At 44.4% G+C, this 19554-nt stretch overlaps 1 protein-coding gene across 10 annotated transcripts in view; it reads left to right on the plus strand.

Annotated features, from left to right (window-relative positions):
• Window positions 1-19554, plus strand: part of Pcnt (pericentrin) — a 114331-nt gene that overhangs the window by 94087 nt on the left and 690 nt on the right. For all 10 annotated transcript variants that reach the window (XM_023562101.2, XM_063224691.1, XM_063224687.1 and 7 more), the window contains 8 exons: window positions 524-750; window positions 1684-1786; window positions 3411-3584; window positions 14911-15030; window positions 15738-15970; window positions 17330-17409; window positions 18487-18607; window positions 19265-19392. In XM_023562101.2, coding sequence (XP_023417869.1) covers window positions 524-750; window positions 1684-1786; window positions 3411-3584; window positions 14911-15030; window positions 15738-15970; window positions 17330-17409; window positions 18487-18607; window positions 19265-19392 — 1186 coding nt within the window. The remainder of the gene's footprint in view (window positions 1-523; window positions 751-1683; window positions 1787-3410; window positions 3585-14910; window positions 15031-15737; window positions 15971-17329; window positions 17410-18486; window positions 18608-19264; window positions 19393-19554) is intronic.

The following is a 19554-nucleotide window of genomic DNA, read 5'->3' on the forward strand; positions in this document are numbered from 1 at the left end:
TCACTTCTGTGGTGCTGGGGATAAAGTGAATTAACTCACCTTCACTTCACAGAAGGGCAGACCAGAGCCCAGCCCATATAACCTGACTGGTTTGACATTTCTCCGGCAGGTCCAGATCCATGTGTGTGTGTGCCTGCTGTATGCATATTTGTGCTTATCCATGTCTGTGCTGGCTTGTTGCATATGTGTGTGTGTATGGATGTGAGAGGAGCTTGCTCCTGCCACTTCAGTATTGCAGGCTCCCTTGCAGATTCTAGGGCCAGCCTGGGCCTGGTGAGTGGTGACATTTTTACTCATTCAGGAGTAAAGATGGGGCTCTTCTGGCCATGTGGATATGTTGGGCAGGTTAGTTGGTAGAATCCTGGGGAGGACTACAAGCAGAGTGTGGCCCCCTGCCATGCATTCTTTCTGGTCCAAAAAGAGGCCTCTTCTGTGCATTGCTGCACTGTGGGCCTTCAGCTGAATGGTGGCTTTGGAAAACTCACATGAAGTCTTCTCTGTGTTTTTTGCCATTTACTGACAGCGAGAATTAGAATTACAGCGCCAGCGTGATGAACATAAGATTGAACAGCTTCAGCAGACTGTGCAAGAACTGCAGTCAAAAGTGGAAATGCCTGGCAGTGGCCCCCGCCTGGACTCCCTGGAGCTGGGCAGTGTCTGGGAACAGCAGCAAGGACTAGAGAAGATACGGCAGAAGCTGCTGTGTGTCGCTGGGCTCCTGACCAGTTTGGTCAGCCACACCATGGACAGGTTTGAGCTTGTGTTGCTTGTACCAGCTAGTATTCTGCCGGTGCAGACCATCTTGCTTTTTTGTGTGTATGGTGTTGAGGATTGAATCCAGGGCCTCATATATGCTAAGCAGGTGCTCTGATGCTACCAATGAGCCTTTTTTTTTTTTTTAAATTTGAGACAAGGTCTCTCAGGAAATTCTCAAGTTTTGGGTATCTTTGACTTTCAGGACTGTGTTTTAATGAGCTCACACTGAGTTTCCCTTCCCATAAAGTTTGGATGAATAAATGGGCCTGGCTTCCTTGAAAGATTCTGTTAAATTTCATTTTCTGCATTCTAATATTGCTACTATACCTTTGACTATAGGCTTCCAAGGTTGGTTCTTCCCCTCACACCCCAGAGTTCTGGGCCTAGATACCCTTCAGTGTCACTCCCACCCTACCTGCATCCACCAAGGCTGAGGCGCTGTGTCTCTGTTACCCTGAAGCCTCTGGGGATGCACAGGTGGGACCAGAGTCACCTGTTACAGCGTTGTGCCCACCGTACCTTGTAGGAACAGAAAAATCAATGTTGATGTTTGCCTTTTTAAAATTAATTCATAGAGTTTTCCTATGTTTACTTCAGTTTGATTCTACAACAGCATAGTTTCTGAGTGGTTTTATTTGGAACATCAAAAGCAGCAGTGTGAACATGAGGGCCACTCTGTAGTTGGTCTTCAGTCTGTCCTCCGGCAGGTCCTACCACCTTTGACCACAGTCAAAAGAGGGCTTCCTGCCCTTGTTCTTGTGGAGTGAGGTGGCAGGATGAAGAGACTTACCAGCAGCCAGGAGGATGGTCCACACAAGCAAAGCTTCTCACTGTGTCTGTCTCTTCAGCTGAGCATTATTACATAGCTTAGGATGACAGTCATTTAGGATATGTATGAATCTTCTGAATGCTCATTTATCTTTACAGGACACTTAATGATGGGACACTATCTGGTGAGAAGGCTGTGTCATCTTTAGTACAGACATTACAGGGGCTGAAGTCTGAACTGAGCATGTCTACCTCCCACCAGGTATGGCTGGAGAGGTAACAGAACATCTTTCATCCTCAGAGTTCCTCCTGCCTGTTCCACATCTTGTCTGAGTAGGCTCTTCCCTGACAGATGGGGCTGAGATTGACTGTTTTGACAGCTTTCCAGTTTCATTTTTATTGTTGGCTGGTGATTCCTTTCTTTCTTAAACTGAGTTTACCACCTGGGTAGACAGTCATCTGCCTGCCATGACATGAGTACTAGATGCCCTCTGGTACACAGTGCTTCATCTTTGGGGTTTGAATGCACTGCCCAGAAGACTGCGTGGATGCCTGTATATGGTCGGAACCACTCTGGAGCTGTGGGTTGGGACAGGAAGAAGCTCAGTTCTGATGGGGGCAGACACCAACAGGAAACCTCTCACCCCTCAGTTGGATGTCTGTCTTCCTGAGAGCTGCAGTGGAAAATGAAAACCCAAGCCCCCAAGAGCTCTGAACTCCGCATGAGCTATCACTGGAGGTGTTCACACCTGGCTGTGAGCCTAAGCACTGCCCAATGTTCTGTGGCACTTAAGAAATCATGGCAGTGCCGGGCGTGGTTGCTCATGCATGTAATCCCAGCACTCGGGAGGCTGAGGTAGGAGGATCGTTGCGAGTTCAAGACCAGCCTGGACTACAGAGTGAGTGCAAGGCTAGCCTGAACTGCATAGCGAGACCCTCTCTCAAAAAGACCAAAACAAAAAAAAAGAAATCATGGCAGCAACGTGGTGCTCTACAGTGTTTTGAGTCAGGTGGCAGGGAAGCTGCACTGATTGCTGCCACCTGCTTGCTCTCTGATCCTGCCTGCTGAGGTTATCACTGGTGTGTGTCTTTTCCCCTTTGTTGTGGGTCCCTGGTAAGATTTGGCCCTCCTTAAGTGAGCTAAACATTCTGATTACAGAGATAATGGGCCTTATTTTTTTGCCAATCCTAGGAGGTTGAACCCAAAACCTTTGCAATGAGCTGCATCCTCAGCCCTTTTTATTCTTTGAGACAGGATCTCACTAAGTTGCTGTGTTAGTATGGTCTTATTAGAACAACTAATAGTATTTATACAGTTAACAACTAATACTATTCATATAGGCCAATTTTGTACAAAGTTTTTTTTTTTTTTTTTTTTTTTTTTTGGTACTGGGAATTGAACTCAGGACCTCCTGCTTACCAGACAGGTACTGTGCTAGTGAGCTGTATCTATGGCCCTGTTCAAAGTATTTTGCAGAGGACTAAAAAGATATGTGCCATAATGACTTTTATTACTTACTGTGCTATAGATAATCTAGCTGTACCTAGCCCCACAACCGTCCAATTCCAGACATATTTACAAGTATTAAAAATAACCAATGACAGTTACGCACAATAATATGCCTGCCCTTTTATAGCCACAAGAAAAAATTATGTTTGTTTTGGCAGTACTGAAAAGTGAAGTCGAGGCCTGTGCATGCTAGGTTAATGTTCTACAACTGAGCTACATCCCGAGCCCTTTATTACTTTATTTTGAGGCACAGTGTCACTAAAATGCCTAGTCTGGCCTCGAACTCAAGTTTCTCCTGCTTTAGCCTCCTGAGTACCTGGGATTACAGTGCCTAGCTAACAAAAATATTTTATAAGTTTGTTTTCTCCTTTTCAAGAAAAAAATAGCAGCAGAGCTACAAGTGCAGCTGGTGGATGTATTGTTGAGAGACAATGATTCTCTCACGGAAGCCATCAGCACTGTGACCAAGGAGAAGGCAGAGCTGTGCAGAGCTGTGTCCAGGCTTGAGAAGACCCTGAGGCACCATGTGCAGAAGGGCTGCATCCTGAGTGTGAGTGTCCATGCCCTCTTCCTGTCTTAGCCTCAGACCCTCTTCTCTATTGGGCTCCTTCCTATTCTCTGTCCCCTCTAGTGTGAGGTCTCGCTCAGTATTCTGGAATGTTTGTTTGCATTGCGTGGATTATGGTACACAACACTGCAGAATGTTTTGTTTAACATCATAGCAATGACATTTCTACTTTAGTCACAAACATACATTTGTAGTATCCTATGTAATCCTGGCCTAGAATTGGTTTATATTCATAGAAGGAAACTAAGAATATGATTATCTGTTCAAATTAGGTCTTTATTTGGCTCTTTAAATCATTTAGAGATTTCCTAATAGTATTGTGTGACATAGTTAGGAGTTTTTTTGTTTGTAATTTGCTTTACTTTTTCATAGTGAAGACTTTTAAAATTTTATTTTTAAATTTACATATAAAATTTGCCATTTTTTGGTACAATGTCATGAAAGTTTCACACGTGTATGTGCTGGGGACTTGCATGACCACCACCATTACAAATGCAGGGCAAAATTGGCCCTCAAAAGAACACAGCTGTTGACCCATGCCACCAATCTGGGCTGTTTGCTGAATGTCAGACGTCATATAGGGAAACCAAGGAGCATGTAGCTCTCTGGAAGGGCTACTCCATTCTCCTTTGGTTGTCTTTGTCCCCTTGGATGGTTCCTTTTTATTTCTAAGTTGCATTTCATAGGGTGCACAGGCCGCTAGAGGATGTGTGGGTTGTTTTCAGCTTTTAATATTGCAAATTTTGCAGCAAGCTTCACAGGTGTGTGCATGGGCATGGGTTTTGTCTTTGGCAAAAACACCAGGAGGGGCCTGTGTTCATCCTCCCACCAAGCAAAGGGTCCCAGGCATAGTGACGCATATAATGTCATATCATTGTTAGAATGTACTATCCCTGATGACTCAAGCTTTGGGCATCTTTTCGTATTTTTTTCTGCAAAATCTGTGTATCTATTTGGCCTGTTTTTTAATTGAATTTTTTGTTTTCATCCTCTTGAGTTTTAAGAACTGTTCTATATATTCTATATGTATTTTATATGTGAACTATTTTTACCAGTCCATGCTGATCTCTTCCTTCTCTGTAGTTTTCTTTGAAATGCAAAATTTGTTAATTTTTATGAAGTCTAGTGTGTTGATTTGTTCTTACTAAATTATCCCAAGACTTTTATCATTTAACTTTCTGGTTCTGTGGTCAGTTTTGAATTAACTTTTGTTCAGGGCCTAAAGAGACAGCCAATATCATTTGTACATTATATGTATGGCCAGTTGTTCTGTGTCATTGAATTGTCTGGATATGTAGGTCAAAATCTATCACAGCATCAGTGTATTATTTCTGTATACTTTTCCATTGGGCTATACGTTCTCTGTTATTTACCAGATGCCTGAGTTATGGAAGGTTTATTACATCTTCTTTTTGTGTGAATGTGCAGTGTGAATTCTCCCAACTTTCTTTTTTTTTGTTTTTCAGATTGTTTCACTGTTCTAGTTCCTCTGCCATTCAGTATAAGTTTTAGGATCTTGTTGGTTTTTTAAATTGGGATTGTGTTGACTCTAAATCTGTGTCCAAAGAATTGGATGGGAATATAAAGTAGTCCTATTGCTTTGTAAAATAGCCTGGCAGTTCCTCAAAAGATTAAATAGTTACTATGTTACCAGCAGTTCTACCTTTAAGTGTTTATCCAAGAGAAACAAAAATATATGTCTACATAAAAACTTGGGCATAAAATTTCACAGCATACACACCTGTAATCCAAGTGCTCAATTTAAGAATGAACCTTTGTGTTCCTACTTTGCTGAGTGTTTTTTTAAATCATGAATGAATATTGAAATGTGCTGTGCTACTTTGTATCTTTTACTGACCATGTCATTTTTGCTGTTTAGCCTGTTAATAAAGTAGATTACGTAGACTTTTGTACATTCACTATGTTTTATAGTTCCAAAAAAAGCCCCACTCAGTTATCATATTTACTTCAGTTATATTATTATTTTTACATATTATTTATGTCAGTGCTGGAGCCTTCACACTGAGCTACATTCCAACCTTTATTTTGGGGGATTTGGTCTTACTCTAGGTCCAGGGTTCAATTTGTGACCATCCTGCCTCAGCCTCCTGTTGTGCGGCAGTTGGTTTAATATTTTGTTGAACACTCTGTATCAGCATTCAGGACTTTTGTCCTATAGTTTTCTTGTATTGTTTGTCTGACTTGAGCTCCTAAAATGAACTGGGACGTGTTTCTTCTCTTCTGTTTGCTGCAGAGACAATGTAAAATTGATACGTTTTACTGAAATATTTGTTAAAAGTGAACCTATCTGGGCCTAATGTCAACTTTTTGGAAAATGTTAAATGCGATGTTTTTTTGCTAGATACAGAACATTCAGGTTATTTCTTCCTGGGTAAGTTTAAAGTACTTCATATCTTTTGAAAACTTGTTTGACTGCACCTTCATTGTGGGATGTGTGTATTGTGTTGTCATGGTGCTCCCTGAATACATAGATGCCTGCAGGTCAGTAGTGTTGCACCTTCTTTTGTTGCAAAGAGCTAGGAAAAAAACAAAAACCATAAAAGTACTTTTCTTGTTACACATACACCACTCGGGCACCTTCCACTTTACTTCTGATTGCCAAAACACGTGGGTTTTCCACTAACCAGCTGAGTTGCTTCATGCCAGACAGACTCCATCCCAAGACAGTCCCCCAGGAGTGGCCAGTGGTTTTCATGACCCTCACCTCAGGTCTGGTTGGTTTGTTGGAGTGGCTCACAGAGCTCAGGGGAACGCTAATATGTACTGGTTTATTACACACGATATCCCAAAAGATATGGGATGGAGAGCCTGGTGGACAGGTGGCACAGTCCAGGAATATGGAGAGGCGGGGCCTCTCTGCCCTCTCTGAGAACCACTTCCAGGATTCTTCACTCATGTAGTGTTCCAGAAGTTCTCTGAAACTTGTCCTTTTGAATTTTTATGGAAACTTCTTTAGGGAAGCCCACTGGTGACCCACTCAACTCTGATTATATAGAGCTGGAGTGGAACTGGAAGTTCCGACGTTCTAATCTCATGGTTGATTCCTTGGGCAGCCAGACCCATCAGAAGCCCATGAGTGTCACTTGCCTGGAACAAAAGATGCTCCTGAGTGATAGATGGCAGAAGATTTAGGAGCTCAGTTAGGATCTGGGGCAGAAAACAATATATGTATCTCATACTATATCAGAGTACCACAGTTCCCAATGTTAATATGTTAGGGATTGATAACTCCTGTTTTAGGGTGCTTTTGGTCAGTTTGACTAGAGTGTTACAAATTTTGATTGCCCCTGATAGAATTTTTGGTGCGGCTAAAAAGATAGAAATATGAAATAAAAGTGGTCTTTATTCTGAGAATGCAGAGAGAGAACCCCTGACCACTAAAGTCTGGCTTTCTCTCTGCCATACACGTGTGAGGGCATATATATAGCTTAGGTTTGGGGTGGAGCCTAAGGGGCATTACTGATACACAGGTAGCTCATTGGAATTTATTTCGCACCACAGGTAAATTGCTTAAGGGCAGGAAAGGTCCAGCTTCCCACCACTGCAGCATCCCCAAAATCCTTTCATTGCCATCTTTTTATTAGGAAAAAGGGCGAAGCTTTTCTTTCTTTTGCTAATTCCTGCTGAAAGGGGGCGATGTACTGGGGTTTAGAAGGGCCGATGGGATGATAATTGATGCCCACCAGGTGTTTTATCCAAGACAACTTTATCACTGGTGAATGCTTTTACGTTAGACTGGAAAAACAGAGACAAGGTGTCATGAGGAGGCAGGCCACTATCATATTTAAGGACCCAGGTGAGGTAGAAAGAAAGGTGCCTTTGATTTAGATATGTCATTTTATCAGGACCATGTTGAGGTAAAATCATTGCCACGGTGAGGTAGAATTCTGAAAAATAAGTGTGGGGTTAGGAGGAGTAAAGTTATGAGAGGTGATTATTCCCCCATCTGAAAGGGTAAAAGTTAAGAGGGTAGGTAGGTAAGGCTTGTCTCTGGTCAAAGGAGTTAAGCTGGAAAAAATAGGAGGGATGGGGAAGGCCATGGCTGTGTCACTATAGGGAAGGTAAGAACCTAGGCCTTTAGGGATCTCACGTTTAACCAAACAGCTGAGGGTAGAAAGAACAAAGACAGTTGTCACGTAGAACCATATGAAGATGATCTTACGCATGATGTGGGAGTCTTAAGGAAAGACTGTTAAGAGTGCTGCTGTAAAAAGGATAATTAATAGAATTTAAGAAATTAGGAACTAAGTTGGGTAACAAAAAATGACTTAGCCTGAGAGTTGTGGCTGTGAGGCCTTGGTGAGGTGCACATAAGTGGGCAAAAGGATCATTAGATCTAGGGCTGGGAGGGCATTGCTAAGCCTGAGTGATGTGAAACCAGGATGGCAGTCTAGCAACTTTGACTGCTGTTGAGGTTGCCAAGAAGACCAGGTATGGACCGTTCCACCTTGGTTGTAGTCCTTGGGATGATTTGCTGTAACAGGACTTTAGTAAGTATATCAGCAGTCTCCCTGGTTGTGGGAAAGGCTTTTATTTATCCTGAAAAAGTACAAACAAAGGTGAGAAGATATTTTGAGAGTTTTGTAGCAAGGCATGTGTGTAAAATTTATCTGTCAGTTTTGACCAGGGTTGTGTCTGAGAAATTGATGTGTAGGAAAGGAAGGGGTGCTATATGTCCTTGAGGAGAGGTCCTAGCACAGACATGACAGGTGTGAGTAATCTGAAGAATGATAGCCTTTAGAGAAGGGTGTATGACTACCGGGGCTAAGGAGTTTGTATAGGGCCCGTGTCTTAGTTACTTTTTACTCGTCGCTGAGACAAAATACCTGAAGCCGAAAGTTGGGAAAGGAAAGGTTTATTTCTTACAGTTTTCGGAGGTTTCAGTCCACGTTCAGTTGGCTCCCAGGCAGGCGGGCATGGCGGGGCAGCCTTTCATGGTGGCTGCAAACAGCAAACAGGAGCTGGCAACGAGCAAGACACAGCTTCTTCCTGCCATTATATCACATCCTGGCTCCACCCCTGTGTGGGTGGAGCACTGACACCATCAATCCAAACACTAGAAAATGAACCAATCACAAATACACAATGCAAACTCATGAGGCCTGGGGGACACAGACATAAACCATGACAGCCTGTGATCCTATATGGAAACAGTTTTGTAAGTCAGTGATGATGTCTAAGGCCTGCTAATCTGGGAGAACAAGTTTTGATCCCTGGAAAAATCCATCCCTGAGTGTTTTGTGTGTAATCTGGTTTATGAAGTAACTGTAGCTGCTCTGGTGAATAATTAGGTTGAGGTAGACTATTTGGGACTAACGGGAGAAGATGAGAAGGATAGGACCTTTGTGCAGCTAACTTGGCCTATGAATCTGCAAAGGCATTGCCTTGAGCAATAGGATCTGTAGAATTCTGGTGTCCTCTACAATGAATAACTGCTACCTGCTTTGGGAGTTGTGCTGCCTCTAGAAGTTTAAGGATAAGTGCTGCATTAATGATGGGGGTTCCCTGAGAGTTAATAAAACCCTGTTCTTGCCAGATAGAGGCATGAGAGTATAAAATGCTAAATATATACTTCGAATCAGTGTATATATTTATGACTTTGTCTTTTGCTAGTGTAAGGGCCCTTGTAAGGGCAATAAGTTCTGCCCTCTGGGAAGAGGTCCCAGATGGCAGTGGATTTGCCTCTATAACTTTTGACTGATTGACTATTGCATATCCTGCCTTTTTTTGGCTGGCTGTGTTTATTGAACTGTCATCTATGAACCATGTGTCAAAGGCTAAAGAGAAGTGTGCTACTGATGCGAGGGAAAGGGGTGGGAGTCATCTGTAAGGCCTCAATACAGTCATGGTGAGGGTAGCCTTCTAAGGTGGGAAGTCAGGTTGCCACATTAAGAGGACCACTAGTTGCAATAGAGATGCAAGGGTCTTGAGAGGGCTAGGTGTACCTGTTGAAGGTGAGAAGGGGTCATCAGAGCAGGGAGTGCCTTATGTGAGATAAGCTCACTTAGATGATGAGGTGAGTATATTGTAATAGACTGCCCTAACGTAAACTTTTTAGCTTTTTGTGTCAGGAGGGCTACAGCCACAAGGGCTTGGAGACAAGGAGCCCATCCTTTTACTGTGTTATCTAACTGTTTTGACAAGTAAGCTACTGCTTGAAAAGAAGGTTCCTTTTTGTGTCCTAGTACACCTATAGCATTGTGGCCCTGAGAAGTAGTATACAGAGTGAAAGGTTGGGTGGGTAAGGAAGGATAAGAGCTGGAGCTCTTAGGAGAGCCTCTTTTAATTTATGAAAGGAGGCATGTATAGGTGTAGTGGGGTCTAGGGGTTCTAATAAGGGACCCTTAGGGGCCTTGTAGAGGGGTTGAGCTAGGGCTGCAAAGTTAGGAATTCAGAGACAAAAGAAATTAGCTAAACCTAGGAAAGATGTAACCTGTTGTTTAGTTGTGCACATCTGGAGATCTCGAATAGCCTTATGATCTGTGGTGATTGAACGAGTAGTGGGGGTGAGAGAGAGACCTAGATTTTTAACTTTTGGGGAAGCTATCTGGGCTTTAACAGGAGAGACGCTGTATCCACGACTAGCAAGAAAATTAAGGAGACTGGCTGAATGCTGTATGGCTAACATATGGGATGGAGAACATAATAGAAGGTCATCTATGTGCTGAAGAAGGATTCTAGGTTTGAGATCAAGTTCTGTGAGGTCAGTAGCGAGATCTTGGCTTAAGAAGTGGGGACTATCTCTGAATCCTTGGGGGAGCACTGTTCAAGTAAGTTGTTGAGACCTGAGAGTGTCTGGGTCACTCCATGTAAATGCAAAGAGGTCCTGACAATCGGTGTAGGGGGATGGTAAAAAAAAAAAGGCATTTTTAAGATCTACAAACGTAAAATGAGTGGTGGTGGAGGGATATGAGAAAGCATGGTATAAGGGTTTGGCACCACTGGATGGGTTGGATAACAGCACTATTGATTACCCTAAGGCCCTGTACCAGGCAATAGGACCCATCAGGCTTGAGTACTGGGAGAATGGGAGTATTGTAGGGTGAATGGGTAGGTTTAAGAAAACCATTGTCTAAAAGGCGCTTAATTATAGGTTTTAGTCCCTGTAAATGTTTAGGAACTATGGGATATTGAGGAACACAAGGAAAAATTGAAGGATCCCTGAGATGGATTAAAATAGGCATGGCATGAGTAGCGAGGGTGGGATTGGAGGTATCCCAAACTATGGGATCAACCAGAGAAAGAAGGAAGGGAAGGGGATGACTTCGCAAAGCATTTTGAGGCTGTATGGAGGATTAGAGCTGTGGGGAGGGAGAAGGTAAAGGAGAAGTTAAGCTTTTAAGGAGGTCTCTACCTAAATGGGGTGTGGGGCATGTTGGAATTACTAGGAAGCTATAGGTAAAGAAAAGTCTGGAATCTGCATGAGAGAGGCCCAGTCTGCAAAGGCTGTGTAGGCTGGCCATCAATGCCCACAACAGAGACTGAGGACTTAATACAAGGACCTGAAAACTCAGGAAGTATACTATAAGTCACCCCGGTGTCCACAAGTACAGATAGTGTCTTACCTGAGACCTCCAGTGAGACTCGGGGCTCTGAGAAGGATGCCTTAGTGGGGGCTGTGGGCCTCGAGCCCTATCAATCTTCAGCAGCAAGTCCGAGCAGATCAGTCAATGATGAATCTGGCAGTGATTGAGTCTCCTGTGAGGGCTTGCTGGCTGTTAGAACATTCACTCTTCCAGTGGTCCTTAACGTTGCAGTAGGGACAGGGCCCCAAAGGAACGCCAGGATTGTGGCACTCTCTTGCCCAATGTCCTTCTTTGCTGCATTTGAAGCATGGTCCAGGAGGGGCTCAGGCAGCTTCGCCTTGTTTTGGCTTTCCTGTTTGGGAACCCTAAGTGCCATTGCTAAGAGATCAGATTGATATTTAGCAACTTTTTTCTTTTGAGCCTCTTTTTCCTCTTTTTGAGTTTTATCTCTGATCTTGAAGACACAGAAGGCTAATTAAGAAGGTCTTCTTGTGGGGTTTGAGGGCCATTTTCAACCTTTTGTAACTTTGCACAAATATCAGAAGCAGACTGAGAAATAAAGTAAGAGTTAACAACAATCATCCTTTCAGGAGAGTCTGGGTTTACATTAGTAAACTTAATTAAGGTGTCCCTGAGCCAATTTAGGAACACAGCTGAGTTTTCATTAGCCTAATGGACCTGTTCTAAAAGTTTGTTATAGTTAGTATGTTGGTGAGCAATATTATTAAGGCCCACAATTAGACATTCAGTCATCTTATGCATTTTTTTTTTTAACCTCCATTTTGGTAACTCCAGTTAGGTTCTTGTTCTGGCCCCGCAGTAGGTCCAGGGTTATTTTCAGTGGTATTTGCTTTATGTCTGCGATCAGCTTCTTCTTGAGCTGCCTGCCACAGCTGAGTTCACTCTTGTGAGCTCAGGGTGGAGTTCAGAATCACGTAAGTATCCTTAAAATGTAAATCATAACAATTAGTTATAAACTCAAATTATTTGATATAATTCTGTGGGTCAAAGAGAAGCAACCTAATTTATGGCTAATCTGAGATAAGTCAGAAAGGGAGAAAGGCACATGTATATTAACAAGTCCCTTAGGGCCAGCCTGCTCTCGAAGTGGTCACAGAGACTGAGGTGGAGAAGACCGTGGAGTAGATGGCCATTGAGCAGCTTGAGGGTTTCCTACAGTGAAAGCTAATACGTGCAGTACTTTATATTCACTCTCTTTTATTGCGCCAAAAACTCTTTCACCTACCAGAAACTATTTCCCAGTTCTGCCATAGTCCCAAAAAGAGGCATGGCATGTTGCTAATTCTCTCCTGTTTTTCTTGACACCTGTCCTTCCTGGTCATCTACAGAACTTCAATGGCTATTCACCTACAAGAGCTTCTCCAGTGGGTTCATCACTCCCAAATAAAACCGTGTTCTGCTGGTTGCTCGCCTGATCCCCTCTTGTGGAAATCATGAGTAATATCCCCTACTTCCTTCAGGCTGACCCAAATTCCAGAAGATGCCTGAATGCTCTGCCCCTGCCTATCCTGCTGCTTCACATACTTCCTTCATTCCCTCCTCCTCCTGCCCTGGGATGAAAAGAGGCTTGCCCAGTTTTCTGGGTCTGTAAACTTAGTGCTGGTCACGGACAATTCCCAGTGAGACTGGCTTCGCTTGGGGATCAATCAATTCCAGTGACGTTGGTCTTGATCACTTATCCACTCTCTATTATGCCCTTGAATCCCAACTAGAGATATCCACTGGGATCCTGCTGCTGCTTGTTTTGCCATGCCAGGTATGACAGTTACTTCTTTCTGTTCTCCATGGGGAAGGGAACCTTTCTCCTTCTGTTCCCCCTTGCTCTCCCACTTAGTGTGTCTCTTAAAAAAGGAGGAGAGAGAACAGAAGTAGGGAACAGTATCGGTAATGAAAAGGTGAAGATCTTAAAAGCCAGAAAGGGTTAAAGGTGCAGGGCTAGGGAGCTGCAGGTGGCAGCAGCAGTGGGGGCTTAAAGATGCAGAGAATGTTAAGAGCTTGAAGAGCAGAGGCAGAGCTTACCAGTTCAGAAGTGGTCAGTGTGGCAGGAGCTGAGAAGCTGTCTGGAGCACTAGAACAAGGCCTAGGGAACCTATGTCACTGATGTGGTCTTGGTGGGAAAAGGCTTGAGGTAAGATAGAAGACTATGTAGAGAGAGAGACCCCTCCATCCCAGGTTTCAAGCACCAAGGGTAAAGGTGTTGAACAAGGAAAAACCGGAGACAGACTCAAGTGAGGAAAACGCTGGATTTAATTCTGTCTAGGTATAGGCAGGCTGAAATCAGAGCGATGTCAGTAAGTGATCTGGAGGGGAGGATCAACTGATACAAGGTTCAGGGGTGGAGTTTCTAATCTCGAGGAATCTGGGTAGAATGTGTGGCGTCAGGGCTCCAAGGATGGTCAGCACAGGTGTGCAGATAATATTGCTGAGAACAGCAAGGTCCTTTTAATGAGTTCTCGTTTTCAGAGGGTGGCATGTTTTGGGGAAGGTCTTTCTCAGGTCAGGCCTCACGCTCACTCTCATCTTTTTGTTAGTACGTACAGAGAGGCATAGCTAAGTGGGCGGAGTTTCTCGTGGCTACTTCAGGCATGACAGTAATTTTTTATTGCCTTAACCCCTCTTACTTTGGGTTTGTTCCTCTTTTGTAGCTTGTTAAAATTGAAGCTTAATTTAATACTTGTACTTTCACATGTAATTTCTTGTCACTAAATATTCCTCTAGATTTATCCACAGATTTTCAGGCTAGTCTTTGAACTTGTGATCCTCTTGCCTCAGCCTTTCAAATAACTAGGGTCACTGGCATGAGCCATCATGCCCAGCTGGGTGTTTTCAGTGAACAGATGGGAGGTTGTCTGAGAGAGAGCTGGAATACCTTCTCTTTTATGTTTAAGATGATTCAAGTTGCCAGCTTGGTTCTTCCAAGAAATATGAGGCCTCACTGAGTTAAATAAGTCTGTTTGTCTGCCTACTTAGGGCTGCCCGGGGTCACAGGCATTGCCCACCCTTCCTTGGAGGCAGTCCTGGCTCTACCAACGCTGGACGCTGGTTCCAGAGGCTAGATGCAAGTCACTGACCACAGGCTGTGGTGGGAGGAGCGGGTTGTGAGCAGTGGGCATGGGGCCACTTTTTCTGTCCCCACAGGCCCATCTTCCCTTGTGCATTGGAGACCCTCTGGATGTTGGGTGGCTCTGGTCATGCTCAGCTTTTGTGTGTGTGAGTGAGGCATTGCAGCAGACTGTGCATTTGCCAGAGCTAGCATTCTCAGGACCATGTAAGGGAGTTTAAAGCTTAGAGCTCTGAATTTGGGTTATTGACAGATGTTCAGGTGTCTTTTTGTTTGATTTTGCTAAAAGTATACCTTTCTAGTTCAGTAAATGGTGGGCACTAATTACCATGTAAACGTTAACTATCTGATAACATCACACGTCCTGGCACCACTGAAGAGGCACTGATGGTGAGGAAGGACACATGCATGGTGCTCACCTGCATTAGTGTAGCCTCAGTGTGACCCTGGTGTCTGGGATATGTGTGCTGGTCCCTGCAAATACTGCCAGCCCACCCTGCCCCAGCCTCATGGCAGGCCCCTCCCAAAAGTCCTAGGAGCATTGTTCAAGAAACCAGGATCCTGATCCCTGTCAGGCTGGGTGGTGGCCTCCTGGCTTTCTCTGCTACTCTGAGACACATTTCTTGAGACCTTCCTTCTTAAACAGCTCTGTAGATAGTGCTGCCTGTGTTCGTTACAGAGGTCGGGCAGATCTGCATGGAGGCAAGATGGAACCGTTTCACAGAGTTTGCCTCGAAACTCAGACTCTGGACAGTCCACACTGACTGCAAGGGAGAAAGAAAACACCTACAGCATCAAAGTAAGCCCTATTGGGGATACAAAGTGTTGGTGCTGCTTTTTAAATTCTGAATTGGTTCATTATAGGCAAAAGCATTTTCCTGACTGTAAGGTGCTCATTGGCTGGGTGTAGCAGCCAGCACAGACCCAGCATGTGCCTCTGATACTGGTTTAGCAGTGAGGTCCCTACAAAGACAGGAAGTTAGAAATTTCCAACTGAAACTTGGTTTGGTGGTATGCAGACACTGTACTTTTAAGCAGTGACTATCTGCCACCAAGAAGCCTCCCGTTGCCACTAAGAAACCTGCCATTGACATGGCTTTTGAGTGTAACTCAAACCAGGAGCCTAGTAGAGAAAAACTGATCAACAGGGTTCGGCCACTGATGCTTGTATGAGTTAACTGGCTTCACACAGTTGTCTCTTCCTGTGTCAGCCACTAAACTCATGATGAGAGCCCTATCCCTGCCCACACTGGGCCTTCCTTGGGTGGGAATTCCCAAATCCTTCCCTGGGCTCCATATGATGAATCCTGGTGAGTAGCAATAAGCACAAGGTAGGACAATTGGTGCCACAGAGGTTGCTGGCTGTAGGTATTGCTTAGAGCTGGCCTCTGTCTGAAATGCTACAGTGGGCACCCATCTGGTACTTTGTAAAATCCAGGAGTAGAACTGGGTTTGCAGAGTGTGTCACCAAGATATCTTTTCTGTGATTCTTATTTTTTTTTTTAGATGGAAAAACTGTATCTTCATTATTTGAGAGCAGAGAGTTTTAGAAAAGCTCTGATTTATCAGAAGAAGTACCTGTTACTGTTGATTGGTGGATTCCAAGATTCTGAACAAGAAACGCTCTCCATGATTGCTCATTTGGGGGTATTTCCTTCTAAAGCAGATAAGAAAATCTCCACATCTCGTCCTTTCACAAGATTCCGCACTGCTGTCAGGGTGGTCATCGCAGTATTAAGGTAAATGCCGCCCAAACACCCTAATGGACAGCACATGCTCTTGGTATTTTGGGGGCTTTATTCCTTGAAACTTTAATCCTTCAGCTTGAGAGACAACATTGTAAAGTTTCAAGAAATAAAGCACCTAAACAAGTTGAAGGATGCTTAAAGCCTCAAAAGACAGATGATACTTGTCTTCAAGAAATATTGTGTGTAATTGTCACTTGTAGACTAAGAGTGCCCTTTTATTACAGAAGGGATTATTTCACCTCTCCACAGGATTCTTTCTTCCAATAGGCATGTCTAATAACATTTAAAACTGTATTTTATTTTGAACATTTCAGTTTTTAGTTTTTTTGTCAGAGCTGTATCACAAACAAGGAGACTGGATGCATAAGTATAGTACGTGGCTCCCTGTGCTTACAGCCAGGTTTGTGCCTGTATACACTCTGGGGACCTGACTGGTCCCTGAGCGCCTAGTGACCCAAGCCCTGTCTGCCCACCTCATCTTCCTTGGCCCCTTTGGAAGGCATTGTTCACACTTGCTTGGACTTTTGCACAGGAATCTCCTCTGGAACAGGAATGTGACTCGATACTACTGGGAATTTTGATCATTTCAAAAGTAACAGTGTTGAAACTTCATTTTGTAATTTTTAAATTTCTAAAACATTTGCTCCACTAAGGACTAAGCAGCTGTTTCTGCTCCCTGATGCCTGCAGAGGCATCTTCCCAGACCAGGCTGGGCCCATCTGGAGTGTAGAACAGTAGCAGGGGAGAAGAGGTCCGTACCCCTCTGAGTTCTGCCCACTACAGTTGTCTATTGTGTATGCACCCTTCTACCTATCTGACCTGGGGAGAGGATGTCCCTTTTCAGGAAGTGCTTTGGTTGCTGGATGGGAGATGGTGGCCATACCCACATGCAGCTGTACTTGAATAGTGACCTGTATTCCTGTGATGGGTGGAGTAATATGCAGTCCTGTTTGCACTATGAGGAAGGAGCTGCTGGCCTTCTGCTGTTTGGAGAGCTGTGCTAGGAAGGTGTCTTGACCATCCATAAGGGCTTGGGGCCAGATGGAGCCAATATGTTGTCCCTGGTCACTGGTGTTGCACATGATCATGCACTAGAGTCTGACAGACCTGAACCAGGCTTTGTTGGGATCATAGGGGAGCCAAAGTGGTATATGGCTTTGTCAGGGTCGTAGCCTTGGCATGGGAAGGTTGCTGCACCACAGGCAGCTTTCCACATGGCCCCACTCAGTACCTGGTGAGCATGGCTCATCTGTCGTCAATGCAGTCCAGCTCAGTAGTTGGTTGCACTGGGATTTGTGTTACTCTGTTCATTACTGTTTTGCTCAGGTTTTAAATGTCTTTTATTTGTAGGTTACGTTTTTTGGTTAAGAAGTGGCAAGAAGTAGATCAGAGAGGAACCCCACTGCTGCAAGGCAAAGCCCCCCACCCAGGTGGGACTCAACTGCCATTCATTGTGACTTTCAAGCTTTTCTTCCTGCTACCTGTATCATTTTCATCAGTGTTTTGGCCATTTCTCAGTGAGAATGCAATAAAGCAACAATAGGAAAATTGGTAAATTCCGTCAGTGCAGTTGTCAGAGGTCAGAGGAGGACAGGCAGCTGTCAGACACATGTGAACTCAGAGTGGTTCAGAAGTCAAAGCAGCTTGAATATGCTGAGCCTTCATGGGCTGGCATATAGTAGAGTAGTCTTCTTACTCTCTGTGGTTATGCTCCATGCAGCACAGACCCCCTTTCAGAGCACTGTTGTTCAGTTTTGGTCAACTTTATCTTGTCTCTGACATTCTGCTGCCACCATCCTACTTCCAGAGAGCAGCCATGCCAACAGAGGAGGGGTTGATTAGGAGGTAGGGTATTCTGCTTGGCGCTTGTCCTGGGCTTTAGGGTGGCAGACATGAGACGTGTACTTTCTCAGCACGAGGACACAGAGCAAGCCATGAACCCTGTGCTGCCCGAGTCACTTCTGACAGCCATGGTACCGAGGTCATCCTGGTTGGTGGTTCTGTCACTTAGGCCATCAAGAAGATTTGACCCCTGCGGGCCATAGCTGGTCCTTTCCAGGACTTCTGCCCCTCCTTTCTCCTGAGCCCCTCTGAGCTGGTAGAGGTGGGACAGCCCTCACACTTTACGCATAACCCTGCAGGGCTTCCCAGCATGAACTGCCCTGCTGACACTGTGCATTGAACACTGCTCTGTGAGAGTAAAATATAGGTAATCAAACTCGATTGCTCTAAAGCTTTTAAAAATATAAGCCAGGCTTGGTGGCACATGCCTACTATCCCACCATGTAGGAGGCCAAGGCAAGGAGGATTAGGAGTTTGAGGCCAGTCTGGGCTATGTAGTAAAATCTTATCTGAAAACAAAAAACACCCTCACCAAAAAAATAAATAAAACCTCAAAATAGAATGTGGATAGTTTATATTTTGAAACTGTCGTTTAGACTCCTAGTAACTTATGAATTTGAATTCCTTTTCCTGTTCCTTTGGTTGTTACATAATGCTGGGGGAAGGACCCCGAGTACCATGGAAGCAGCCATCTCCACTTGGTGCCAGAGAATCCCCACCAACCCGGGACGGACCTTCCCACCACACAAGGGACTCTACCCACCACCTTCCCAGTGAGAGAGAGAGGTGAGATGCAAACCGGCTGCTTCATCTTTGCTGCTGTCTCCCAACAGCACGTGGGTCTTCAGCAGTTCTGGCTTTGACACATCCCAGAGCAAAGCAGGGCTCACATGGTGCACCTATGGGCTGGCAGGTATGGTTCTCTGTGGAGGGCTCTTCCATTTGCCGAACTTCAAAGATAAAGAAGAAAATGAGGTCACCAGGAGAGTGGGAGGAAAGACAGCCAGGTGAAAACTGGACAGTGAAGAGCTTTGCCCCAGGAAAGAGCCAGCAGACCCTGTTCAAGGATCAGTTGTGGAGTGAGGGATGCTGGAGCATTATCCAGTTTGCGTGAAGGGGAAAATAATTGAAAATTTAGTGAATGCAACACCATACAATAGTTTCTAGGTGTCATAACTGTGAGATGTGATGTAACTCAGGCTAGCTTTGAACTCGAACTGCTGCCTCACCCTCCTGAGTGCTGGGGTTTCAGGTGTGTGCCACCACGCCTAGCTGTGCAGCACTTTCTAAAAAGCTTTTCTTTCTCTTTGTGGTAAGAAAGCATGTGAAGTAAAGAACCCTAGAGGTGATGCATATCCCATGTTCTGCCTGCTAACTCACCATAGTGCTGTCAGATTCAGCTCTGTTTTCTTTTTTTCCCTTGATGTGATGGTTTGTTTGAAGATGCACTCCATCCTCAAGTTCAAGATTAGAGAGATCCCTGACTGCTTCTCAGGATCCAGAACGCTCCTTGACAGAATATATTCACCATTTAGAAATGATCCAGCAGAGACTAGGGGGAGCACCCCCAGGTAATAAAAATTCTTTTCGAATTACTTGTTGAAATAGTGTGACTGTGCCCTAGAGTGTAAAATAATGTAGAAAAGACTACTGGTCTGCACTTCAGTCATTGTTAGTTTCCACCTTAATACCCCCGTCATTAATAGGATTGCAATAAAGAGTGGAAGTGAAGG

This window comes from Cavia porcellus, unplaced genomic scaffold (assembly GCF_034190915.1).
Source record: "Cavia porcellus strain 051 isolate PalLab524CR breed Dunkin Hartley unplaced genomic scaffold, mCavPor4.1 scaffold_15, whole genome shotgun sequence".
NCBI lineage: Eukaryota > Metazoa > Chordata > Mammalia > Rodentia > Caviidae > Cavia > Cavia porcellus.